Below are 26151 nucleotides of genomic sequence, written 5' to 3'. Positions count from 1 at the left end.
ACGACGTCCTCACTGACTGGATAATTAATACACCGGAAGATACTGCATAGACGCTGGCAGGTGTGTCAAGTTAGCTGGTAAAACGCCAAACCAGTACAGGAAGTCTAATTCAAAACTCTCAGCGGAGCAAACATATGGGTAAATGGCTGTTAGTTATTGCACAATTATTAGTTTGTTTTTCTTGTTTTATATTATTTGACTTGTGTATAGAAGGTTTTCCTACCGGAACCCCTTTTTTTCTTTTTTAGATTATATGGCGTTTGTTTTCAGGTCGCTTAAGTTTCACTGAGTTTTCAGAGCGGATTTCGGTCGATTAGATTTAAATTGTATTTGTTTTTTGTAAGTTTGGTTTTACTTCGGTTTTATTAGTTTTCGGCATTATTTGTGGTTTAGTATTAATTATTATTATGAAAAATACATAAGATAAGTTTCTGAATAAATATTCTTATACAAAACAGCTATTTTTGAAGACAATTGACTCTAAGTCATGTAGCACCAAAACCTCATTAGGCTGTTTTTGATACAATTATAAATATACTTTTTTGCTGGTTTTGTGATTAAACACTATTGTTTTAAATTCGTTTTTTTAATTAAAAAAATAATTAATAATCATTTTATTTCGGTGCATAAAATGTCATATTTTACACCTACTTTTAGTTTAGTTTTAGTTAATTGTGTTAACATCGATTATTACGCTTTTAATCAAACGCAATACACAAAGAAATATACTTTAAAAGAATCGCGCTTTGATTTTATTTTGAAGAGTGTGGCCGGAAGCTGTTTAACTCAGCCTGCCTTGACTCCTCGGAGAAGAGCTGGAGGGAAAAAAAGGAAAAAACGAAGAAAAAAAAGGCATATCTGAGGGGTTTGAGGGGCGGATTTGGACAAAGTTTTCCAACTGTCCCGACCCGAGGAAGCTCCGGGGGGGTTGAAGGGGAGTCGAGTTCACCGGTAATTAACGCAGGACTTATTAGTCGGTTGTTAATTAAGTGTTTTTTTCAGTGTGTCTGAGAGCACCGTCGTCCCAACCGCCGGAAGTCTGCATGAAGCTGCGTCTCCTACAGAGGCAACGGCGTCGACGTTTTTTTTTCCTGTCTTCGTTTTTTTTTTTTTTATTCGAGACTTTTTTTTCTCTTTTTTTATTTTCTCTCAGCGAGATGAGCAGGGAGTGAGGAATGGAGGCGTAGGGAGAGCACGGATGTTTGTGTTTACTAAGCGGCGGGCTAGTTAAGCATATTGAATATACAGGCCTCCTTGTAGCTAGAGCAAGCCAGCGAACAAAAGGAGAAAATTAATGGAGGCAAGTTAGCTAGCTCCTCTCGTCTTGTTGCGTTTTTCAGCTAACGTTAGCCATGTTTGTGCATAACCCAGATATGTTATTACGCTCTTGTCAGCCGGTTGGGTGCAGTTTAACACATCTGTCCAGACTCAGTTCCAAAAAAGCACCCTGACTTAAACGATTTGTGGCAAATTTGTTTTTGCAATAATTCATAAAGCACAGCTAACGTTAGCTCGGCGCTAGCCATGCCACAGTTTTTGGAGGCAGCTTGCACCCTCTCGTCCAAAAGAAAAAGAGAGGGGGGGAAGAAACAAATGTCTCTCAGAACACTGAAACATTGACTTTGTACTGCACTAATAACGGCCCCTTGCATCTGATGCTTTGCTGCAGAATCAGGGAAAATGATTAAATTGCATTGAAAGCATTTCTTTTCATTTATTTATAGACCTTGCAGTTGCAGAGGGGAGAGGAGGCTCATGAAAAACAATGCAAAACATTTCATGAGTTATGCATTGCAAATGTTTTGCATGAAATATGGCGTTACCTCAATTGTTATTGTGATTTTTTTTTTTTATGGGCCTCGCATACTCCTTTGCGGGGCTTACTGAATATCAGTTGTTATAAATTATTAAATGGCAGTTGGGCTTTACTAACATGTAATTACTTGCATGCTTTTAATGGTATGTGAGCAGGATTATGCATGGCATTCACGGTCTCAAAATGTTTCAGAAAGCTAAAATAAAGTGCAAATGCATGCCAACATAGAACAATGAAACTTCCTTCTTTGCCTCTGTTAGTGGGACATAATCAGGAAACGGAAGATTACAGGTTGATTACTCATGAGATTGACAGTGGGTTTTTATTTTGGGTTTTTTTCAACTGTCAAGAAGCTGTGTGCACTCTTGAAGAGGGTGTTACTTTCACCTAATGGTGCACCCACATCCAATTTTGTTGCAAAACTAGCCTCACTGACATGCTGCTGATAAAACACGCACTCTAAGATTGTGCAATTTGTTCATGCTGTGTTAGGGAGTAGTAAACAAGTGCATGTGCTGTGTTACAGACAATCATTAAATTCTCAAAAACTGATTATCATTAGTGTTTTCTTAATTCTTGCTTCTGCTGCCCTCTACACCAGTGGTTCTCAAACTTTATGTGGTCAAAGAAAAGTAAAAAGCAAGACAAATTCAAGACCTGTATTTATGTTTGCAGAAAACAGGTTATCTGGAAGGAGGTCAGTGACAATTGTGCTTTTGAGCATGTGTATGTTGCTTTGCAGCAAGCATGTAACAGCGATCCATAGCCTTACCAGGCACTTCCATACATTCAAACAAATGTTCCCACTGGATATGGTTGAGATCCCAAGCTCTTTAACAGGGGGCGGTGTTTCTTCAGGAAGGGAATTTTTAGTTTGCAGGTACAGTTTTAGCATTTTTTTTATCTCCTCGCATCAAATTGCAGACAGTTTTTTAAGTAATTTCTAATAACAGTTTTTGTTTCTTTAGGTAGTTTGTTTGACTTATTCCACACAGTAAAGAGATCAGTGTTATCTCCTCTTAAATGTTATCGTCTTGCCTGTCAGTTCTTTTTTGTAAAACCAAGGGTATTTAATGTGGAATAATAGAGAAAATTAAATCTCAATTACTATGTTTTTGTGCAGTTTCAGTTATAATGTTTACTGGGCTGAGAGGGTACATCAGTATGCTTTGACACAGCATTTGGAACCACTGGTTCCCTTCTGGGATTGACCATCTTTGCCTGATTCCTTTCACATCCTCCTCTGTACAAATCTTAATTATTTCAAGAAATAGCCACAACAGAGTAAGCTTAAACTGCTCAGATTTGTCACAGACATCTTGATTGGTATCCCTAAAAACAAAGGTTAGCTGTGTAGAAAAGTGGCTCGATTTAGTGGACTAAATTTAGTCTTAGTGCTGCATGCTGATCCTGAAACCGACGTGTTCGGTGTGTCAGCGTGCGGAGGAGAAAGAAAGGAACTGGACTAAGATGACTGAAATACAGCCATGCATGGTCTCATTTAAAAGAAAAGAAACGAAAAAAGGAGGAGCAGGACAGGTGTTTTCTAAGTGTGTTGCTTTTTAATTACAGAAATAATGGACGATTCCCATTTCAACTCATCATACTTTTGGTCTCCCGTCCCCACTGTACAAGGACAGGTAGACACAACCTTATTGTTGGAATTGTCTTGAATTACACATGGTATAGTGGTCTGTGCTGTTGGAAAAAATACCCAGAAGCACTTCACAACCTGAACATGTTGTTTTTAACACCACTAAATAATGCTGGCAACGTTGATGAAGTTATTTGACTTATTGATGGGTTCACATGATCACTCCTGTCCCTCTCCTCTCTCATCTTTTCAATCTTCTGTTCCTGTTTTCATTTGCTTTTTTTGCATCTCACCATGCCTTCGTTTTCTCTTCTCTTCCATTGTTTCTTCCTCTTCCTCTGTCTGCTCTTATCTAACCCATTAACTCCTACCCTTCACTCTCCCCAATCTTCCCATTCCTTCCTCCTTTATTCTTCTTTAATTCCTTCTGTTTTTACTGTCGTTAACCTCTCATTTTCTGTCTCATTTGTTCTCCATTTTCCTTTCATGACACACACTACGTTTATCGCCACTCTGCTTGTGTCATCTCTGGGTCATCCTGTTTTTTTCCCGCATAAACATATGACTCTTCTTCACATCTTTCTCTTTCTTCCTGTCTTTTGTATTTTTATTTCTTTTTCAACTTCTTCCAAACACCCTCATCCTATTTCCTCTTTCAATCTGCCTTCTTCATCTCTGGCAAGTCTCCTTTCTCCTTCCCTTTCTTCCTTCCTTTCATATCCTTTTCCTTCCACCGTCATGAAACATTTCACCCTTACTGTATCACACTCCTTTGCCCCCTAATTCCTACACCCTTCCTTCTTTCCTCTCTCCACTCCCCACTTCTGTCTAGATTGAGAACGCCATGTTCCTGAACAAGGCGAAGGAGCAACTAGGTCCAGAGAAGGCCAGCGCGCCCTCCTTTCCTCACTCTTCTGCGTCTTCCACTTCCTCCCCCCACTACCCCACGGCCGTACTCGCCATCCCCAGCTCAGTGGATGGAGCGGCTGGGGTACGTGTGATCCCTAAACAGGAAGGAGGCGGAGGCAATGTAGGAGGGGGTGGTGGTGGAAACAGCGGACCCCTGAGTGCGGTGGGGGCACACCTGCACCAGTCGCACACTTCCCAGAACGTCACCGTTGTGCCTGTTCCCTCCACGGGTATCATGACTGCAGGTGAGTGAGCAGCTCTGATGTTTTCACCAACCTGAGTCGTAGATGATTTTTCAGTTTGTCTTTTTTCTTATTTTGCAAATTGTGAAAGAAAAATTCTCTGAAAAGGTCTATTAAAAAAACTTGCCTGATTTAAATTTGGCCAGTCTCCTGTTCAAGATCATCTTCTTGTGCACCTCTGGATGTTTATTTGATCTTGGTGGCATCCCTGTTATGTCTGTTTGCATGTGTGCTTCAGTGTTACAGAATTTTTAAAAGACCATTTAAAAAAAAAAAAGAAAAAAAAAAGGAAAAACTCATCCAAATGTATTTTAATTTTAAAATATATATTTTCCCTACTTTATGGCAGTAACTGGTAGTATTTTAATATAATTCTACAAGACTGCATGAATGCACCTTCAAGGTGTCTGTAAGTGATTATTAAAAAAACTAGAAGAAAAACAAGCTACTAACTCCATGGTTTTTGAAGGGAAACATATGAGATGAGATCATGCTGTCCTAATGTGTCCTTGGGCAGGACAATTCACCTGTTGCCTACTGGTGGTGGTCAGAGGGCCCGGTGGCGCCTGTGTCCGGCAGCCTCGCCTCTGTCAGTGCGCCCCAGGGCTGCTGTGGCTACAATATAGCTTGCCATCACCAGTGTGTGAATGTGTGTGTGAATGGGTGGATGACTGAATGTAGTGTAAAGCGCTTTGGGGTCCTTAGGGACTAAGTAAAGCGCTATACAAATACAGGCCATTTACCATTTAATGTGAGAAACATGAAGCTAAAATTAACTACAGCACCTCTTTTAAAAAGGAAATGGCAGTGAGAACATGTAAATGTCCCCAGGTGAAGCTAGACGGTCAAAAATCTGCTATGTTATGCTCAGTCATTTGAAAAAAGTTTGGGATGCAGGTGTTCTTCAGATTCCCAATACTGGCCCAAAACCTGGCCCCATCAAACAGTACGCGATGACGTGATGACACGCACCACAGATCATGTTGTTTGCACTTTTATGTTTTTCATCAGACTCCTCAGGATGTCATATTGGAACTTCACATTAACAGACTCATCCTGGGAGTGCAGCAGGCACGGCTGCTTCCTGACACCCACTCGAGACAATGGTAGCAATTCCATCAGAAGTTGCTCTAGAAAAAGCGAACAGTTCTTTTTTTATTTACAGAAGCAACATGTAGCAGCACAGAGCATAGGAGAAGGGCAGGAAGTAACAGACAAAGGAACAGAGTTGAAAGTTAGTCAGTTTTTAAAATAAAACCCAGCAGGCATACTAAATGTGTTGTTTCTGAAATGCTTTAAAAGTGTGCCAGACACATCACAGTGGAGACACTCATCATGTCTTACCCTGGAGAACGATATCATGGTGCGTATGTTTAAAAACACACCAGGCTTGCTCGTGGTCTCACTCCTCATCAGACATACTTGGAACTGTGGACTCGTATAAAAACCGGTTAGCTGTGGACTGCTTGGACCCAGGTCTCATCACCAAGCATGTACCTTGATCAGCTTGAAACTGATGTTTGCTTTCTGACACAGTTTGATTTCCTGCGGTTATACACAGTGCATACCGTGTAAATAATCAGAATGAGAGCAATACAAAAAGAGCAGCCATGTTGGAAGCTGTCTGCAGATCCCATAAAAGATGATCTCAAATGGGAGTTCAGCCAAATTTAAACCAGGTAAGGTTTTTGGTTTTTATAGAACTCTTTCCAGAACTTTTTGAACTCTACCCATATTTGTTGGTGTCACAAGATATGTGCATAGGAGTGAATGACACTGTACATATTAATCTACAGTGGCTACTAATCACAATCTCAACAGGGTTCTTTTTCAGTTTCCATTTAGGTGTTAGTAGTAGTACTTAGTGTTAATATTAGCAGTTTTATCCCTTTTTTATGCACAGCTTGTATAAAAATATTCGTTAAAATCTTTTGTATAAACCTTAGCAAGTCTTGTGTTAGTGCTGTAGCTTTGTCCTTTATAAGATATTGTGTGGCTTTCAAGTTGCAAGGTTGAAAATTAAAGTTCTTTTATCACTACATCATCCATTAACTGTTAGTTAGAATAAAAGCCTAACAGAGTGAGATCTGGACGGCCAGATCACAGTTTTTCTTTTCCTCTTAGCGGGGTTAGTGATCACCACCCCACAGGGCACACTGGTCCCCACCGCCTCCACGCAGTCTTTTGTAGCTGGACACCCCACTGCCACCACCATGATAGTGTCAGCAGTGCACCCCTCAAATTCAGGTAATACACAGGTGCAGGTCACCATCATTTTAATAATTTCAACGTAAAAAAAAATGATGAGGCTTAGGGCTTCTTTTTACCATTTTATTTTAGACACTTGATTCCTGTTCCCACCCAAATGCACTGTTACATCCATACACAATCAAACACATCTGTGTATCTGTCTTATGTAAGGTTTGGTGTTGAGCTGTGCATCATAATTTTTCCAAACTGTCCCTGTTTTCACTCAACACTCCCTCACTCCCTGTTTCCTTTCCCTTCTTTCTTTCTTAATTTTCTCTCATTTTTAGATAAGAAGGATGACATTGCTCCTGCTGTTGTCATGCCGGCACCATCAAAACGAGGCAGGAAAAGCAGACAGGTGATGAGCAGGGTGGCTGGAGTGGGTGGGGTCCTCCCTCCAGGAAGTGATGCATTAATACTGGCACACCTTGCTGCTGGTGGACAGGTGAATTTTCTATGTTCTTTCTTTTTTCCTTGTTTCCTTTTATAAAACCAACTGTGAGGCATTTTACCTTTACAACCATAAGTACTTTTTTTATTATTGTATTGTAGCATCACGGTGGCGACCCATATGATCTGTCAAATGATGAGGATGATCACACTAACAAAGACGGACCCAAATCTTACAGGTAGGATAAAGTGCGTTAAGTTTAGGAAAATATTAATGATGTTTTAGATACTTGCAGTTTTTTCTGTGCTTTGTTTATCATAACTGTTTTCTTCTCTTCTCCTCTCATTCCTTGCCTGCCAAGGTGTCGGATGTGCGCAGTGACGTTCTTCAGCAAGTCAGACATGCAGATCCACGCCAAGTCCCACACCGAGGCCAAGCCCCACAAGTGCCCCCACTGCTCCAAGTCGTTTGCCAACTCCAGCTACCTGTCCCAGCACATTCGTATACACAGCGGGGCCAAGCCCTACACCTGCACGTACTGCCAGAAAACTTTCAGGCAGCTCAGTCACCTACAGCAGCACACACGGTACTGGGCCTGAGTGTGTGCGTGTGTTAAAATGTGTGCATGTGAACATCTGTGTGGTGATAGATAAAGGGAAGAAGGAGTGGTGAGCTTGGGACTTGTCTGGGTTGTTTTGGGGAGTGCTGACAGTGTAAAGCTCTTTCTGCACAGTCAAAGTATCATCTTTGAAAGTCCCCAAAACTTAAATTATTTCATGCCTCTTAACCTGTTATTTTTAAGTACTTGTCTTTGACCATTCATTCTTTTCTAAAAACTGGGACCCACTGTGAGAATGGGAAGTCAGTTTCCTGAGTCAGTATCTAAAGGTAATTAAATACAACTCCTACACAGTCTCACTTACAGCTGCAATATTTATTAAGTTACAATGGCTACCTGAGGTTCATCAGGTATGGGGGCAACATATCCATATTCCTATATTCGATATACCTGTTCAACCACTTGTTAACACAAATATTTAATCAGCCAATCACATGGCATACTACTACTGAAATTCCTTAATTCTCCCAGCATTCAGTCAAAGTATTTCTTTCCCTGGCAAGTAATTTACTAGTGATTTAAACAAGAGAAAAAACAAGTTCAAATGCACCCAGGCACCAGGTCTCCATTTGTCCGTGTCTGAACTGGAGTATAACCCAGGCTTTAGTCAGATTAATGTCATTTGTTTCCTTATATATGCAGAGATTCAGATACTCAGTATTCCAGCAGTAAGTGAGACAGGATGATTGAGTTATATTTAAATGCCTTTTCTCACCAACACACCCGTCTGTCACTCAGGTTTCACCAAAATAGGCATCCCCTTTTTGTTTTGTTTCAGCATCTTCTCTAGATGTCTCTGTTATTCAGATGTCTTTATTAAAACATTTTCCTTTCATTCTCAGCAAGATAAAAACGAAAACATTTTTTAAGAATGCACGATACAAGTCTAAGTACACTTTGCATACTAACTGTATGTGCTGTGCCTAAAAAATACATCCTGATATACAGTTTTTAACCTGCATGTTTTACACCCCTTTTTACTGTGGTAAAGGCGCTAATCGGACACTAAAATTAGTTTTCATTTTACTATATTTCATTAATTGTGACAATATGAGTGATAAATCTATCTCCCATCCAGGCTGTCACCTTTCTGATAAATGTGTTAATTTTATGTTGACCTTGTCATTCACCTTCATGCTTTCATTTCCCTCATTTCCATGCACTGGGTTTTCTCTGTGGGTTTCAGGCCATTAATTTTAAAGAGGAAGATGTGCTCCGCTGGCCTGGCACTCATCTTGAATTTACATTTTGGTTTGACTGCAGCAGACTCAGACATTCATAGATACACTACACTCACACTTCACTCAAAGTAGTGCACACCAAAAGGAGAGAGAGACTGCGAGAGAGAGAGAGAGAGAGAGAAAGAGAAAAGCGTGACTGTGCTTGCTGTATGTTTCGTTCTGTGTTTTCACAACTCAGACACAGCACAAAGAGCACACTGTCAAACTTAGTAATCTGTGATCAATACTTGATCGATCAGATCCTTTTAGCTTAAATGCATGATTTGGTCTTCGGCTCATTATGAAGTTTGGTCATGCTGTAGCTTAAAAATCTCTCGCTGTTTCTCTCTCTCTCTCTGTGTTTCTCTCTCCCTCCCACCCCCTTAACCCTCCAATCCCGGTTTCCCGTGTTAGAAACCACACTGAGGCCAAGCCCCACAAGTGTCCCCACTGCTCCAAGTCGTTTGCCAACTCCAGCTACCTGTCCCAGCACATCCGCATCCACACCGGGGCCAAGCCCTACACCTGCTCCTACTGCCAGAAAACATTCAGGCAGCTCAGTCACCTACAGCAGCACACACGGTACTGGGCCGAGCTGGGCTGGGCCGGGCGGGTTTTGAATGTGTGCATGTATGGGAGCAGGTGCATGGAGAGTTATGTCACTGTGCTTGTGTCCTTCTTTTTGAGTTATTGTGTGTTTATAGTATCTATCAAATCTGACATGTACTTTTTTTCTTTTATAAGATGGATCTGTTCTGCCCACTTCCATATTTTAACTCTTAGATGCTACTGGAGTAGCTCAGCATGCCTCAAAGTTCAAAATAATCCATATTTATGTTTTACTACAAACATACACTGAGGTGTAAACCAGATTCAAATGTTAAGGGTGAGTGACCCATAAAAAATAGTTTTCAGCGGATGATAGAAACAATCAAACCACAGATTAGCTCAACCTAATGGAAGGCGAAAGGCTGTTACAAAGCTAGGCACTACCACCTGAAAGGACAGAAGAATGTGGTTGATGTGTGATCACTGGCATGTATTAGCAGCCTAGTTTATCTGTTATAAAACTTTATTTCATAGCTTATTGCTTCATCATAAAATCCCAAAAAAGAGAAACGTTTTGTTGTTTGGATTAGTGACGAAACATTCCTCCCACTGAAAACGCTACGTCCACATGAACAGAATCGACTTTTTGGGATTTTCTTACCTGGATGATTGAGCATGCATCAAGACACTTCATGATAAAATGTGCTGAAAAAAGGATGTGATTTTAAAGTGCACAAATAGCAACCAAAGGTCACACTATTCAAATTTACCAAAGCCGTTTCCTTCTCGAGGAAGTGAAAGTAGAAGTTTGAGAAACTGCAACATGAGGAAGCGAGGGGCTGAGCTGATCTAGAAGTATCTTAACTTTGTCAGTACGTCAAACTTGACATCACCTTTGTTTTGTTTTGACTGTGATTTCCCAGGATTCACACCGGTGACCGGCCGTACAAGTGTAATCATCCTGGCTGTGAAAAAGCTTTCACTCAGTTGTCCAACCTCCAGGTACTGAATCTACAGGTTTTCTCTTTGCCACTGACATGATCATTACTTTACTAAGGCTCTAGTGCTACTAGCATATATTTACTTGCAAGCCAGTGGTTCTCATACTCATCCAGGTTCCACAGGTTGGGTTTTGTAGACAAAATGTACAACCAAGTGTGATGGAGTAGTAGATATGTTGATGCTTACCTTTTTTTTCACAGAAATTTTATTTTGGATCATTTTTCATTGTTAATAATTAAAAAGAGATTTAAAAATTCAACATGTTGGCCAATATTTTTTTGAGAGACATATAAAGCACAAACAGGTCTCCCTAACAATTGTTATATGAAGTTAATTATCAGGCTTTCCTGAGATAATGGGACAGTGAAGTTTAAAAATAATTATGTTTTATTGTCACAGGTCATGAATTACTAATGTCTCCTTTTTCATTTTCATTTATCAGCTTTAATCCCGATGCTGATATTTTAGCAAATATTGCCTGATATATCAGCTGGACTCTAGTCTGAAAAGAGTGATTTTCTTGCCTTTTCTATTGTAGTCAAGATCAAATTACATATTACTAGTTTTTACATGCCTCTTTTATTTATTTATTTTTCCATCACAGTCTCACCGTCGGCAGCATAACAAAGACAAGCCGTACAAGTGCCACAACTGTAACCGTGGTTACACAGATGCTGCCAGTCTAGAGGTTCACCTGTCCACACACACCGTGAAACACGCCAAGCTGTTCTCCTGTGGCCTCTGCAACCGATCCTATACCTCGGTAAGACTTCTGGTATCTGACATGCAGTTTACTGAAAGTGTAGATTTGGTTGTACTGCAACAGAGAAGACGTAACAGGAGAGAGTTGGCAGGAATTGTACTGCTAGTTTGCAGATGCTTTACTGTTAATACACTATTGTTTACAATCCATGAGTCTGTCTGACATGCATTATATGTAGAGCTCTAATGAGCCTTTTGTTCTGATCTCAGGTCTTAGAATAGAATAATATAATGATTATTACTGCAAAGCACTGATCATCCCTCTCTGCCAAAATCATTGTTCGCGCAGTTTAAGCCAGATGCTGTATAGCAGCTGGTACTGTTAATGTATCTAGTAATTATATAATTATGCACATACATCATCAATGGGCACAGGCATTGTGTCTTTGGGTTGTTCATAGAGCAGGGCGATATGACCAACAATATTTATCACGATATACATTTGAAAATTTGCGATAACGATATAAGTGACGATATAATTGACACTAGACAAAATACTTTACAAGTCCACAACTTTATTTGTGCAAAAAAATAATAATAAAAAAATCAATGTATTTTCACTTAAACAAGCAGCTGTTTTTTATGTGCATTAAAGTTATATAAAAATTTAACAGTGCAAATGCAAATTCCTCGCTGACAGTTTAACCAAAAGGCATTTCCAGTGGAAACTGGCCGACATATCCTCAGCATAACCATGTATAATATCCACAAAACTTAAAAAGAGGTTATACACACACAATACCGTAATATTATGTTGAAGCACAGCACGTATCACTCCGCGAGGCTCCTGCCTACGATAGCCGTAATGCTCCGACAATCCATCAAGCGGTGCGGCTTCGTAGCTTAGCAAAGTCGTACTGAAACATTTGACAGATTTTCAAGCGCCGTGTATATAAAATCGTTTCGAGGTCAGTAAACACAACCAGAATTCATACATAAGGCACACGGGATTATAAGGGGCTCTGTCGATTTTCACAAAAATCCAAGGATTGATTTTAAGTGTGCCGTATTTTCCAAAAAACACGGTAATAACGACGGCCCGCTAGCATGCTCTACCAAAAATAGTGCTTTGTTGTGTATCTGACGGACGAAAGCTAAACCAGTTCCACACCACTGACGTTGCAGCATTTTTACAAACCAATTCTGGTTCATCCGTTTCATTCAACGATCCGCTTTCGCCCTTCTTATTCTCCGTCGCCGCCATGTGCGTATGTAAACAAAGACACTATTTCATTTTCTTATAGTTGCCCAACATCATACCGGTATTACCGTGAACGGTATGATATGGCTCAGCCCTAGTTGTTCATAGATATTTTGGGAGTGTGTGAAGGATATTTCTTCAGATTGAACACAAATGTTCATTTAGTCTTCAGATGGCACAAATGTCTAATGTGGATTAAATTATTTACCCAAAAGCTAAAAAAAGATTAGCTTCACTTTCACATCCAGATGTTTTGCAGCACTTTTCTGCCCAGCAGCAAAACTCATTAACTCAAAAATCATTCACTATAAATATTAACGCTCTCAGGCTCAAATTAAACTTTTTGTTGCTAATGCACAACCAAGTCCTGCAGTGGTACTTCTGAGTAAAAAAAACTCATAAAATATGTATGTGGGGTAATGAGGTTGTTAGTTTTTAACTGTTGCCAATCGGCAACCCCTGCCTTGAGAGGGTTAAATGGCTGGTTAGTGATGCCATACAACCACAAAGCTATATTAATAGTTTAAAAAAAATCAAAACACATTGTTCCTGTTTTTCTTTCCTGACATCATGTGTTCTACTTCTGTCATCCGTTCTCCAGGAGACGTATCTAATGAAACACATGAAGAAGCACAACCCCGACCCATTAACAGTGGCAGCAACAGTAGCTGCTCAGCAGGCCCAGGGTCTGACACCAGGCAGGGGCCGAGGCCGCGGTCGAGGGAGAGGTGCGGGCAGAGCGAGCCAGCTCCAAAACCAGACGAACCCTAACAACAACCAGAACCCAAACCCCGGACCCCCAGGCAGCTACCAGCCACAACAGCAACCCACAGAATCTGTGGTCCCCTGCCCATTTGATCTACACCAGTACAAGACAGTGTCAGCCAGCGAGATCCAGTACAAACCAGTCACTGTGGCAGACCTGCCAGTGACCCACAAAGACCTCTGCCTAACCGTCTCCACATCAGCCATACAGGTGGAGCACATGAACTCATAGGCTGCGTCTTCCTGCTCTGCTCGAGGGATTAGTCGAGTAAAAATGGTCCATATGTACAAGTAATTTAACTGTATTCAGTATTAGAGCCTTCTTAAAATCAGGGGAAAAACAGCTGATTGGGTGAATTTCTATAATTCAGATCTTCTATTTTATTGACACATCACTGAATTTGAAAGTGTAAAAACACTAGTGTTTTCAGTTTAGACTTCTGTAGCTTTCAGTGAGATTATTTTTTAAAAGCGGTTAGTCGGGTAATGCAATACAATCATGGATAGAAGTAAATTTGAATTCACCCACTTAAGAAGCTTTGATGCTGAGTACAACCATAAATTACTTACACAGATATTTTACAGTGTGCTTCTTGATTCCTGAGCCCACTTGCCATGTATCTCTCAGTCCTGACTGAGGGATCTTTGGAGGATAAAGGTGTAAAATATCTGTAAAATTAAAAAAACTAATTTCACTATTCTTTGAGCAGTTATGGTCCAAAGAATAGTGTAAATGTTGAAGACATTCAGATCACATTAATCTGAACATTCATCACTTATTAGTTCAAGCCAAAACAAAAAAGGAGTGAATGATGGGAGACTGTAGAGATTCATGAGAGCATCTGAAGCAGCGGTGCAGAAATGTTTAAACAGCATCTGAAAGGCACAGTCAGGTGTCACAGACTACATCAGAAACACTGAATTGGAGCTACAAAGGAAAGAGCAGCAGGAAGAAAAATGAAGCGTGCGTTTGGGAAGTCTCGCTAAAGCCTGCAGCCGAATCTCAAAAGTGTACATTTCACAGATCATGATGTCCTTATTTACACCCACCTCCTCTCAGAGGAGCGAGGAAACATTTCCCAAAGTATTAAATAAGATAGCGCGATCGGTCAGAGAATGCACTAAATGTAAGGAGTCCACAGCAGGAACCACGACAGAAAGAGAGAAAAACGGGGGTGGGAGGGGTCATAACGAAAGCACTTGATGAAACTTACTTCACGCCTATGTTTTTCATCCTTTACCTTTTTTTTATATATCATATGTATGTATTTTTCTACCAACAGAGAAATGTGTGATCAAACAGAAAGCAACGTGAGCGCATGAATGTGATGGAACAGAGAGAAAAGTCCTAACAGAACGTCTTGGTCCCTTTTTTTTCCTTTTTTTTTGTTGCTATTCAACTGTTTACTGTCCTCGAATGACTAAGGCAGCCCAGTTTGTTATTGTCAGGATGGTTGTTGGGAAAATAATGATTGTGTGATGAAAATGGCTGACAGGTACTGTTATTAATCTCTTTTTTTTTAAAGAACTTTTCATACATATTATTACTACTTCCATTATAACTGTATTGCAAATGTTATCCACATTATTATCAATCTGAGGCATTATGATATTGCAGTATGCTGTACATAAAATACATAGAAAAGACTTTTTCATCTGTAAAAGGGAAGTATGTCTTGTGTAAAGCATCTATGAAAACTAAAGGAAATCAAATTAACATGTACCAAATCACTGGCAGTGTCCCAGGTCAACTTTAAAGCTGACGGGCTGTGAGATCGTCACGCTCAGCAAAGTGAGGAAATGACAGGAGAATAATTGTTTCCTTTATCACAACCACAGCCACCATCTACAGACTGTGAAACTGATCTTAATTAGGACGTAACCAGAGATGAGTCAACTAAACCTCATGTGTGATAATTAGGCAAAGAATTAGGATGTATCTATTTGTTCCCTTTTGATGTCAGTGAACTCTAAAGCTCTGCCTTTTAAATCATATAAATACTTTTCTAAAGTCTGTCCTCATAACTTAATCCCAATGGCAGGCAACGGCGCAGATATCGTACCAATATCAGTGAAATGCAAGAAGAAAATTAGCAGGGACTTTAATTAGTCATTTAAAATATTTTTGGGCATAAGGGAAGCACTTTGGTAAAACTATCTGTAATTCCACATTTATGTTTTTGTTATATAGGTTCACTGTAGGGCAGGACTTGAGTATTGTTCCCTGGACTAATGGAAATTGGGGCAACAGTGTGGATGAATTTATACAGATTTTTAAAGTAACAAGTTTTGTACTAAGGAAATGAAAAAAACTTAATTATCAATGAGCTAAAATGGCATTCTCAAGTCTCCTAAATTATTCCCATTCCCAATTACTCAGTCATATAATTGTAACACAACAGATAATTAGCCAAATCTTATATTTATCAGTATCCCAGTGACATTGATGGTGAATATGTACCAATATTGGTGGATCCCTAATACATTATAAACAGGGACCACTGAGGCTTCCCAGAGGTGCAGTTTGGCTAAAATATGTAATTCCACATCTGTACAGGTGTTGTTGTGCTAAGTTTACTGTTGGGGATTGATTCCTGAACTTATGGGAAAAAATGGTCTCAATTACTCAGAGAACCATGTTAATACTGTAACCATATGATATTTAAAGCTAACGTATCCATGATACATCTGCAAATAATTAAAGCATGATTATGAGAAGCTGTGACCTTGGTGACCTGGGACACCGCACACGCCGTCTCTAACCAATCAGAAATGTTCAGGATGCCCATACAGACGGCTGATTGTCTCCATGTATACTCCTTGTATTTCATTGTGTCTTTTTATGAGAAATAACCCATTCTCAATATTCTTGTTAATGTTATTACCAATGCTCCTGATAATACAGTTAACTGCCCTCTTATGCTACACTCTTCATACTGTATGCACAGTTACACCTCTTGCTCATCTGAACAGACTGTTTCTTCCCTTATGGAGAATAAAGTTCAAAACCTGTTTATGATGAAAGCACTACATTTTTTATTGGTATTTTATTAAAATCAACAGTACATATTATTAATGAACATTTATAATGAAAGTTTTGGCTGCTCTTTTGCTACAGCATGTAGCTCCACGTGGTCAGTGTATCCTAGATACCCAGGGTAAAGATCAGGGGGTATTTTTCTCAAAACTAATGAAGGTGAATTTTTGATTCAGGTTCAGGGAATCTGTGATTCTACCATCCCCACGTGGTTTGGAAATTGCAGTGGACTATGCTGCAAAGGCTTAGCAATGGTATGAAAAGGATTCACATGCTTAGAAGACTGTCTACACCAAGACCTACAACGTGATGTGTTTCTTTTAGCTCCATTTATAGAAAAACAATGCTTTCGCTAGGAAAGCATATACAAACTGCACATGGATTTTTATAGAGTGTACGTGTGTCTTACCAGAAGCAGTCCAAAGGTTTCTGTCATAACAATTATTTATCAAAACAATTAAAAAGAACAGATTATATTTCTGTAAACATAGCAAACCATATCAAAGCATGTAATTTAATGTTTTACACTACTTCTTTCAGGCGTTTTAAGCTGTGTTTTAAGCTTTGGAATAGAAATGATAAGAATATAAGTCAATGCGCGTTTTTCCCCCAAACAGTTGCCTTTTGCACCTCCGGGCCACCGTACGATGTTTATTTTAAACAATGTAGCTAAAAAAAATTGATTATAACAATTATATATATATTTAATTAATCCTACTTGAAAAAGAAAGCGATTCGTATATACTAAAATTATACGACTTTTTTTTTTAATTGTTTCGTTTGATCATAAGTCAGTTAGAATTTGGCCTTTAGCACTGGAGACAAGTATTCAAACAGGGTATATCCCGCCCAAGCAGAAAACTCCGAAAGACAAAACACGCATACACACGTACGGGGCGGGGTTCGGGCTATCTCGGCCAATCACGGCAAGACGCTCACCAAGGTAGTTCAATTCAAATTTAAACGGTCGAGGACGGAGATCCCGCGGACACGGAAATTGTTTATAAGGTAATTGTTTCATATATTACAGTGAAGTGTGTGTTTTAATCTGCAGTTTGTGTTGCGGAACTCGACTTAAACCGTAAGAGCAAAGTTTTGTAATTTAATGTAGAAGTTCCTTTTCGTACTAAGGGTATCTGCCGTCAACGTTAGCGATCATACGAACGGGTTTAGTGTCGGTGATGTCTTTATGTAATTTAATCGAAGCTGATTTAAAAATTAGCGTGTCCCAGTAAGATTTTCTATCTTGGTTTAACTCGATAATTACGCAAGTTAAGTTTTTTTTAATGTAAATGCTAAAAACTGTGGACACAGTGGCTTTGTTTAGGCTCACATCATACTCGGTAAGTTACTAAAGTCGGACCTCTGTTATAGGGGTCTATTAAAAGTTTATCTGAGTTGAGTTAACGCTAAATCGTGTGATTTTCACTGTAAACGTAAATATTACGTTTTCGTGTGATTGATTTTCATTATTAGCAGGCACTTTTATATGAGTGTTATGTCCAAGCAGGTGTGGATCACCGTGCAACACCCTAGTTTGTCTCCATTGTATTGGTTACTAGTACACCCAAGTCTCATCGGAGACGCCAACGTTATTTTAACAGCTACTTAATAAAACCTGGCTTTACCACGTTGTTACTGTCTGGTCAAAATAAATGTGGCACATGATATGCAAGTGACTGTTGTTGTTCTTGGTGTGCTTAATGGTAAATACAACTGCAACTCGGGTAACACGAAGAAGAACTTAAAGAAGTCCAGACGCTTTTCTTTGCAAGCTCCTTTGACGAAGGATTACTACTACAGAGGACAGAGTGTTAAAATGTCGAGTGGGTTTTAAACGCAAAATGATTTATTGAGTGGCAGTACAGCTTTGAAGTGAGGAAAACATTTCTTTTGGTTTTATTATTAGGAAAAAACAAAAGTGCAACTTAAATATCATGACAGGGTTTAAAAAATGTGTGAAAAGGCAGATTTCTGCCATTACTATATACAGATCTGCCTTGCATACAGCTGTAGTCAACCACTAAAGGCCCAATTTAAGAATAATGGTTTATATACTCAATCTGTGGCTGTTCATGATGATGAAACAAGTTTTTTTTTTTTTTTCTTTGTATCTGTTTTAACAATAATTCACCTCTTAGCCCACAACAGAGCATGTCCCGCCTGCCAGTAATGTCAAGTAAGAGGGTACTCGCGGAGAATGCCCAGGACTTGGCACCTGCACAGGTTTGTGTAAACCCTTCTGTTTACCTTTTTACTGCTACTGTCTGACTTTTAGATTACTGTTAAGTATTTGTGAGTTTAATTTTTGCTGGAGGTGAGTCATCCTCACATGCACATGCAGGTATCTTAGAAGGCTAGTAAACCACAGCTGAAAACCTGCGCAAGACTCAGGTTTGTTCTCACTGTATGCTAATGGTGTCTTTTGTTTTGCAGAAGAGACTCCGTAAGGATGCAGATCCGGTTAAACCAGCGGCTACGGTCATTGGTACCAAGCGACCTGCTCTCGCAGCAACCCGAGCACCTATCTGTAAGTAACGTCTCAATCCTGAGTGTTGAAATCTTTTTGTTTTACTCCAAACTACATTGGTTTATGTCGGAGAACTACTTTATCTCAGTAAAGCACTTCATTAAAAGGCTGTCCCCAAACTAAACCAGTCAAAAACTAAAACTGCATTAACTTTATTTAAAAAAATCATTGAGTAAAACACGTTTTCACATTGTATATTGTGCTTCTGTCCTCTTATCATTTTGATAAAAATGTCCTTCTTTGTTTCACTCTCTCCAACACAGCTAGGCCTCTTAGAGCTGTAGGAGCTGCCACTGTAGCTGCGGCTCCGTCTAGAGGTAAGAAATGCTAAATATGTGGCAGGACTTTAGACACTGTGGTCACAAACCTTCATCTGGAGCAGTGATTAAGCAGTTTTAAAGTTTAATTAAATTTGTTCATGGACAATGTCATATCTTGTACGTAGTTTGGTCCCAGATGAACATGTGATCATTTAATGCATCTATTTACTGTTTAGGTGTCATTAAGCAGTCTGTAGCTTCAACTACATCAAAGGGAGGCAACATGAAACAACCCGTTGCATCCACCGGCACAAAAACAGGTGAGAAATGAATTCTGCTCATTTCTTTTCTTCTGACAACTAAACGTTTATATTTTGGGGCTTTGATTTGTTAATAACCCTCCATAAATTTTAAATGCTTTTGAAAATGTTTCAAAGTGTGAAAAAAGTGACCCAGTACATTGAAATAAGCCACGATTCTGAGTGAGTTTGTGCAAACACGACCATAAGCATGAAGCACCTAAATGGAAGTTGAAGTTTAAAGGTTGCTTCTGTAGAATAGTTTTTCTTAACAGACCGGAAAAAAACAAATTGAAAATGTTGCATTTGTGTACAGGTGGAACACAAAAACGAAACCCTTGGGATCTGAAGGGCAAGGTCAGCGACATGGAGGATAAGGTCCGTACCTACCAAATAAAAGTTAAGACTCTGAATCAGCAAAATGAGGTTCTCCAAGACTCTGTGTCCCAGAGCCACAGAAAAATTGTGGAAGTGGAGAAGGAGCTTCAGATACAGAGGAGCCAGAATGGGTATGAGGACTATTTCATTTGGAAAATAAACGTTCAGTTAGGAATTTTACTCCTGAAATTGTCGTGTTAACCATTGACAACTTGACTTTGCTTTTATCTTCTGGGATTTTTAGGGAGTATGAGATGAAGCTGCAGGTGTTGGCTGGAGTCCAGGATGAGCTGGAGAAAGTCTTGAGTGACAAGAACTTTCTTCAGAAGGAGCTCACCAACGTGGAGGGGAAATACAGAGTGATGGAGACTCTCCGAGACAGCCAAGAGACGGAGCTGCAGACTCTGAAGGTAAAAGATTGACTGAACAGCAGCTGAGAATGGCCGTGCTTGTTTATTATCACTAGATAAACGTACAGATGGGCTGACCTGCCAAACCTTAATATCATTTGTTCTTTCTGCTCCAGATGAAGCTCTCTGTGCAGGAGTCGACTCTGGCCCGTGTGCAGGTAAACCTCAGAGACTTCGAGGAGGAGGTTCGGTCTCTGAAAGAAACTGTGGCCCAGCAGAAGGATGAACTTTACGCTGGAGAGATGGAGCGCAGACGGCTCCACAACACCATACAAGAGCTCAAGGCAAGTTTGCCTCTGTTACCAATAAAAGTGCCTCTTCATGTGCACAAAATGTGAATGTTTTCTCTGTTCTTTGGTTGTTTTTGGTGTGTGCTGGTCACATTTGTCCAATCATCCTTCGGATTTTGCTGCAACCAATAAAATATTAAGTTTCAGTCTCACTCTTGTATCTCTTGCAGGGTAATATCAGAGTGTTCTGCAGAGTGCGTCCTCTGGTAGGTGGAGGCCTTCCCAAACATGTACAACTCGCCACAAGCGACAATAAAGCGATAACGCTGGCTAAAACCGAGGAGGTAAGAATGAGGACCGCTTAACGCATGTTTAAAGAAACTGTTGGCTGCAGAGAATTTGAGTTCTGTGTGAGTTAACACGTGTAATTCAGTGTCAGCGTAGATGAACCCTAACCCAAAGAGGAAGCACAAACAACCAACTGAACTGAGTTTTTGTGCTTTTCAGTCTCACACGGGCAAAACTGCTGACACTCAGAAGAATTACAACTTCAGCTTCGACCGTGTGTTTGGTCCTCGGGCCTCCCAGCAGGAGGTGAATATCACATTTTATAGTATATCAAAGAATAAACTGTTTTTCATTTTGTGGTCCCCGCCTGTGCGTGGAGGAAATGTATAAATTTGTCTTTATCTTCAGGTCTTTGAGGAGATCTCACTGCTGGTGCAGTCAGCACTGGACGGCTACAATGTCTGCTGCTTTGCCTACGGTCAGACCGGCAGCGGGAAGACGTACACCATGGAGGGGGACGAGGTTGACGAGACCAGAGGTGTCATTCCCAGAGCTGTGCAACAGATCTTTAAAGCTGCAGGAAAACTGGGAGAACAAGGCTGGGAGGTTGGTTTGGTTTGTGTTTGAATGTCTGAAGAGAAGGTCAGTGGTAGCAGCTTTACACGGTGGTAGAGCAGCAGCTTTTAAACTGCAGACTATCTGAAAGACTTGAGTAGTTAGTGTTATAGGTTGTTCATCTAAGACCAGACTGCTTTTCTACCACAGTCGGCCATATTTCCTTAAGCACCAAAGATGATTTTGAGCATACAGATGAGTGGAGCTTTTATGATTAATCTGCCGCACTGTTAATGTTGTGCTTTTCTTCTTTTAGCCACAAAAGTCTCACATTAGTGTTAAATTGCTTCTGCTCCTCAGCGTCAGAGGGCTTTCACACTGCAGTCTGCTGTGTGCCCTCGCGGTGCTTTTATGAGGGAATGTGCTCATTTTAGTTTTTATTTCAGTTCACGTTCACAGCAAGCTTTGTTGAAATTTACAATGAGACCCTGAGGGACCTTCTGTACACCGGCAAGTCCAGCAAGAGACCGGAGCATGAGATCCGCAAGACAACCAGCAACGAAGTGACAATCACTAATCTCACTTATGAGCGGGTCTCCAATGAGGATCAGGTACAGCAGACAGACATCTGTAGCTCAGAACAAAATTAATTTCAAATCGGCTGACAAATTGTTACCAAACTTTTATCAGTGCTCTATGTGTTTTAAAACGTCCCCTCGTCCTCTCAGGTTCTCGGTCTCATTGCTTTGGCCAATCAGAATCGCTCCACTGCCCAGACAGCCCAGAATGACCGCTCGTCTCGCTCCCACTCAGTCTTCCAGCTGGATATTGAGGGAGTTAATGCCGGCAGGGATGTCAAGTGCAAATGTGAGTATAATCCCACTGGAAGTACCAGCATCAGGAATGTGGTTTCTTCTTTTTGGATCTATAATATTGAGTCTGGTTAGTTATTGTTACTGTAACCAGTGCAAAATCTGCTCTGATGTAGCCACTCTGTGCCTGGTGGACTTGGCTGGCAGTGAGCGAATGGTGAAGAGCCAGTCTCAGGGTGACCGTTTCAAAGAGATGACCGCCATCAACGGCTCGCTGTCCAACCTGGGCATCGTTATCGCCGCTCTGGCCAACAAGGTCTGCAGCTGCAGTTTCTGTAGTCTTAGATGTCACACCTGCTTTCTTTACGTTTACAGTATTAATGATTTTTTTGGCCTTTGTGTTTCAGGAGAGTTACGTTCCCTACAGGAACTCGAAGCTCACCTACCTCCTGCAGGGATGTTTGGGGGGGAACAGCAAAACGTGAGTTTGTTGACATCACAAATCTTTATAATGACGATACATAAAACTGAAGGAATTTATCCCCAATAAATTGTGACTGTTTATTCTTTGGCGCTAATTTTGGATGTCTTTATCTGCAGCTTGATGTTTGTTAACATCGCCCCGGAGCCCGACAGCTTTGGGGAAACTCTAAACTCATTGAGGTTTGCCAGCAAGGTCAGTGCAGTCTTGTTTCCAGTGTTCATTGGACAGAGTACATTAATGATGTCCTTACATTAGCTGTTTATGGTAAACCAAAGCCATACTCCATATCCATTTTAATACCTTGGTGTGTAATTAGGGCTGCTCAATTAATCGAATTTTAATCACGATTACGATCTGGGCTTTCAACGATCATTAAAAATGACTGAGCCGATTATTAGCCCCTCCCTAATTTATCCGCGACACCTTAAAGGCCGTTCCGTGAAAATATTGTCGGGCATAAACCGGTCCGTGGCGCAAAAAAGGTTGGAGACCGCTGATTAAGAGGACCCGAGGGAAGCTCGGAAAGCTAAGCAGAAGTTATTTGGAGAGTGACTGCTGTTGGTTGAAAAGAGAGTTTAAAAAAAAAAAAAAAACTTCAGTGGTGTTGCACACTATTTTATATTATTTTTTTTAAAGTCATTGTTAACCCTTTAAAGCCGGTCAGAGCAGCACGCTCCGTTTTGCGTAACTATTTTTAAATCCCTGTAGAACCTGAACCGTGTAAGCTAGCGCAATAATTTGTTTTGCATATGAAACCGGAGGAGTTGTACTTACATCTGATGCCATCAGCTTGTCCTCGGTCACGGTTTCGTTCCACATATAGCTTTGCAAAAATTGCATAAAAAGCGCTTGCAGGAACAAAAACATAATATTCCAGAAACACGCTTTGCCGTTCCTATCAGCTGTTCGTAACACTTCCCACAGTGAAATGATGCACATGCTGTTTTCTTTGCAAATCTGCATCATAGGATTGTTTTTTGTTTTTCCTGCAGTATATAAAAATTGCTGTATCTCCAAAATAAAACTATGAAGACACTCAAAATAAATTTCCTGTTGTTGTAAACTATTTTTTGCAACTTTATTGTATTTAAAGTTTTGAGGGATAAGCCTCTTAAATTTCTCCAAGTAGAAATATATGTAAACAAAACAAAAGCGATTTTCAATTTTTTTTGTAGTTTATTGCACTTTTTTGCAATTTATGTAATTACTATGGACTTAATGCATACATATTATTAAAATATGGGCTATAACAGTTGTATTGATGTATAGCAACTTGAAATGCTCCCACAAATGGCACTACAGCATGTAAAAAAATAATAATATAAGCTCTGGTGGACTTGGTTCTATAGTAGGTCTTAAAGGGTTAAATAAATATCGTCAAATAATCGTGATCTCAATTTCAGTGAAAATAATCGTGATTATCATTTTTGCCATAATCGAGCAGCCCTATGTGTAATTCATATTCACGTTTTGTCTGAAGAGTAGGGATGTTCCTGGCGTCTTATTTACTAGTCGACTAATCGAGGGGGAAATAATTAGACTAACCAACTAAAGTAAAACTAAGGAACATTCAGATATTGAGTTAATTTTCAGAACTGATTAATAGAAACTGTCAAACTAGACGCAGATGTATCTTATCCATTTATCACATTCTGTTAAATACAAATGAAAATGCGTTACTACAAAAGATGTTCTATTAAAATATGACAATCATTTGAGAATCTAAAAGTACGACTGAGTGTGGCGCGAATGATTCAGGCTGCTGAAAATTAATGACAACCTTTTCAATAGAAGCAGAAATTTAGTAACAAAGTAATACATTATACAGCCGCTTTCTAGTCAGGTTGTGGGGGCAGCAGGAAGGACCACTCCTGACCACAGCTGATAGATGTAAACTGGCTAGCATGACCAAGGATGCTGGGGCCTCCTCCTGGTAGGACGTGCCCAGCTGGAACACCTTGCCCAGGTGGCTGTCACCTTTTGATGTGAAGGAGTAGTGACTCTACTCTGAGCCCCTCTCCCATTGACTTAACTGCTCTCCTAAAGGAGAGGTTTTCCACCTTTGAGAAAACTAATTTCCTCTGCGTGTATCTGCGATCTCAGTGTTAACAAGAAGATCAGGGTAGATTAATAGATTTATGGTGTTTCTCAACAACAGTGCGCCATCTGGTGGCAGGTCGCTGCCTAACATTTAGAACACAATGTACCAGCATTGGGCATCAATTAAAATTTTAACAATTAGATTGAACGACTGGTAAGTCTGATACAGACTAGTGACAATTAGTCGACTAGTCACATAAATCCCTGATAGAGCCCACAGAAGTGGCCTGCACCATGTGCGTGGCTTGCTTTGCAGTTTAACCACAAACACTCGTCTGCAGTGGAATTTCTTTGAGCTAATCGATTCATTTATTTCATTTTTTTTTCTTCTAATTAATGTAGAAAATGGTGGCAAAAGTGGATGAAATGAGTGATTCCTAGAGTTACGTGCCAGTTTACAGCATAGGGATTAGGTTTACAGTATAAATACCACTGAAGTGTACAAGGATTTGAAGTTTCACTGTAACTTTAACATTTTTGACAATTTTGTTTTGTTTTCTCCCCCGCAGGTGAACGACTGCGTCATAGGGACAGCGACTGCAAACAAAAAGTAGAAATTATTTTTTTAAAAATCCTGAGTTTTCTACTTTTTAGGTTCATCTCAGGTTCAAAATGTCATTTCTTCTAATTAGTACTTCAAACAACTTGTCTGAATCTAATATGCTTCAAACCTTCCATATATCTGTACTTGTGTGTAGTAATGCTAGCTTCACCACAAAAGGAGTTGCTGTGCATTTCAATAAAAAGGAAAAAAAAATTTTTTTTCACTCCAGATTTAACACATTTAAGAGTTTTAAGTGGGCTGTTTTTTTTTGTTTTTTTTTGTTTGTGTTTTTTTTTTTTTTTTTTTTTTTTTCTCTCAGCTGTTTTAGCATGAAGTGAGCGGTAAACTCAGACATTAGTCAGTTTCTAATGTAACTCTTGTGTTTACCTGCTGTTGGAAGTGAATGACAGTAACATTGAGTGTTTTCACCAATGTTAGATTATGTTTGTATATACTGTATAATGGCTATTTTACAAGTCTACATCACTTACTGATTTTTAGTTTTCTTTTACCCATTTCCTTGGATGCCATATCATTAGTATGTATTAATTAAATGTTTATTTAACATGTATGCTATGACATCTACTTTACAAATAAAACCAAATTTAAAGGCTGTTGCATTTTATCGCCTTTTTTCTTTCCTTTTCTTAAAGTTATGAAGGCATCTTGGATGCCATTTCAGTGAGTGTGGGGAAATGCCCCACACTATTTTCTATCACTGCTTTGAATGCAGACTGGTCTTAATGTTGATCTTTGTAATCTTCAGTATTAATATTTGTAAATGTTAACTATGAGGATTTTTTTTAATGATGTATAACGTTTGTAATGATTATATGAAGTTATATATGATTAATCATCCATTTATTAGATAGGTGAGCTATTTATACATTTTAAATGTTAAATT

At 39.7% G+C, this 26151-nt stretch overlaps 2 protein-coding genes across 6 annotated transcripts; both read left to right on the top strand.

Moving 5' to 3' along the window:
- Positions 1-783: 783 nt before the first annotated feature.
- Positions 784-15037, top strand: znf384a (zinc finger protein 384 a). Of its 4 annotated transcripts, none has more exons than XM_026156409.2 (11): positions 784-951; positions 3389-3456; positions 4243-4564; positions 6686-6808; positions 7099-7256; positions 7364-7440; positions 7564-7788; positions 9456-9623; positions 10514-10592; positions 11197-11355; positions 13157-15037. In XM_026156409.2, the coding sequence occupies exons 2-11, from the start codon at positions 3394-3396 to the stop codon at positions 13550-13552; spliced, it is 1770 nt and encodes a 589-aa protein (XP_026012194.1). In that variant the 5' UTR covers positions 784-951; positions 3389-3393; the 3' UTR covers positions 13553-15037. The 4 variants fall into 4 exon arrangements, with proteins under 4 accessions (XP_026012194.1, XP_080152561.1, XP_026012195.1 ...); XM_026156410.2 differs by lacking the exon at positions 784-951 and adding an exon at positions 1034-1300; XM_080296435.1 differs by lacking the exon at positions 9456-9623.
- A 2200-nt stretch (positions 15038-17237) lies between these two features.
- On the top strand, positions 17238-25860 carry kifc1 (kinesin family member C1). 2 transcript variants are annotated; one of them, XM_026156413.2, is made up of 17 exons: positions 17238-17365; positions 18499-18583; positions 18794-18887; positions 19151-19204; positions 19384-19467; positions 19763-19955; positions 20069-20234; positions 20351-20518; positions 20695-20808; positions 20972-21058; positions 21161-21358; positions 21754-21918; positions 22036-22174; positions 22296-22435; positions 22527-22600; positions 22720-22795; positions 25213-25860. In XM_026156413.2, the coding sequence occupies exons 2-17, from the start codon at positions 18512-18514 to the stop codon at positions 25255-25257; spliced, it is 1869 nt and encodes a 622-aa protein (XP_026012198.2). In that variant the 5' UTR covers positions 17238-17365; positions 18499-18511; the 3' UTR covers positions 25258-25860. The 2 variants fall into 2 exon arrangements, with proteins under 2 accessions (XP_026012198.2, XP_026012197.2); XM_026156412.2 differs by lacking the exon at positions 17238-17365 and adding an exon at positions 17402-17438.
- The last annotated feature ends 291 nt before the right edge of the window (positions 25861-26151 follow it).

This window comes from Astatotilapia calliptera, chromosome 22 (assembly GCF_964374335.1).
Source record: "Astatotilapia calliptera chromosome 22, fAstCal68.1, whole genome shotgun sequence".
NCBI classification, from domain to species: Eukaryota; Metazoa; Chordata; class Actinopteri; order Cichliformes; family Cichlidae; genus Astatotilapia; species Astatotilapia calliptera.
This window is presented reverse-complemented; position numbering and strand designations above follow the sequence as displayed.

Excerpts from the sequence above, each read along its gene's own strand:
- kifc1 (XM_026156413.2), top strand. The coding sequence starts at position 18,512 with ATGTCCCGCCTGCCAGTAATGTCAAGTAAGAGGGTACTCGCGGAGAAT. Across the intron at positions 21,059-21,160 it reads CTCGGGCCTCCCAGCAGGAG|GTCTTTGAGGAGATCTCACT; the intron begins GTGAATATCACA and ends CTTTATCTTCAG. Across the intron at positions 21,919-22,035 it reads GGGTCTCCAATGAGGATCAG|GTTCTCGGTCTCATTGCTTT; the intron begins GTACAGCAGACA and ends TCGTCCTCTCAG.
- znf384a (XM_026156409.2), top strand. The coding sequence starts at position 3,394 with ATGGACGATTCCCATTTCAACTCATCATACTTTTGGTCTCCCGTCCCC. Across the intron at positions 3,457-4,242 it reads TCCCCACTGTACAAGGACAG|ATTGAGAACGCCATGTTCCT; the intron begins GTAGACACAACC and ends ACTTCTGTCTAG. Across the intron at positions 6,809-7,098 it reads AGTGCACCCCTCAAATTCAG|ATAAGAAGGATGACATTGCT; the intron begins GTAATACACAGG and ends TCTCATTTTTAG.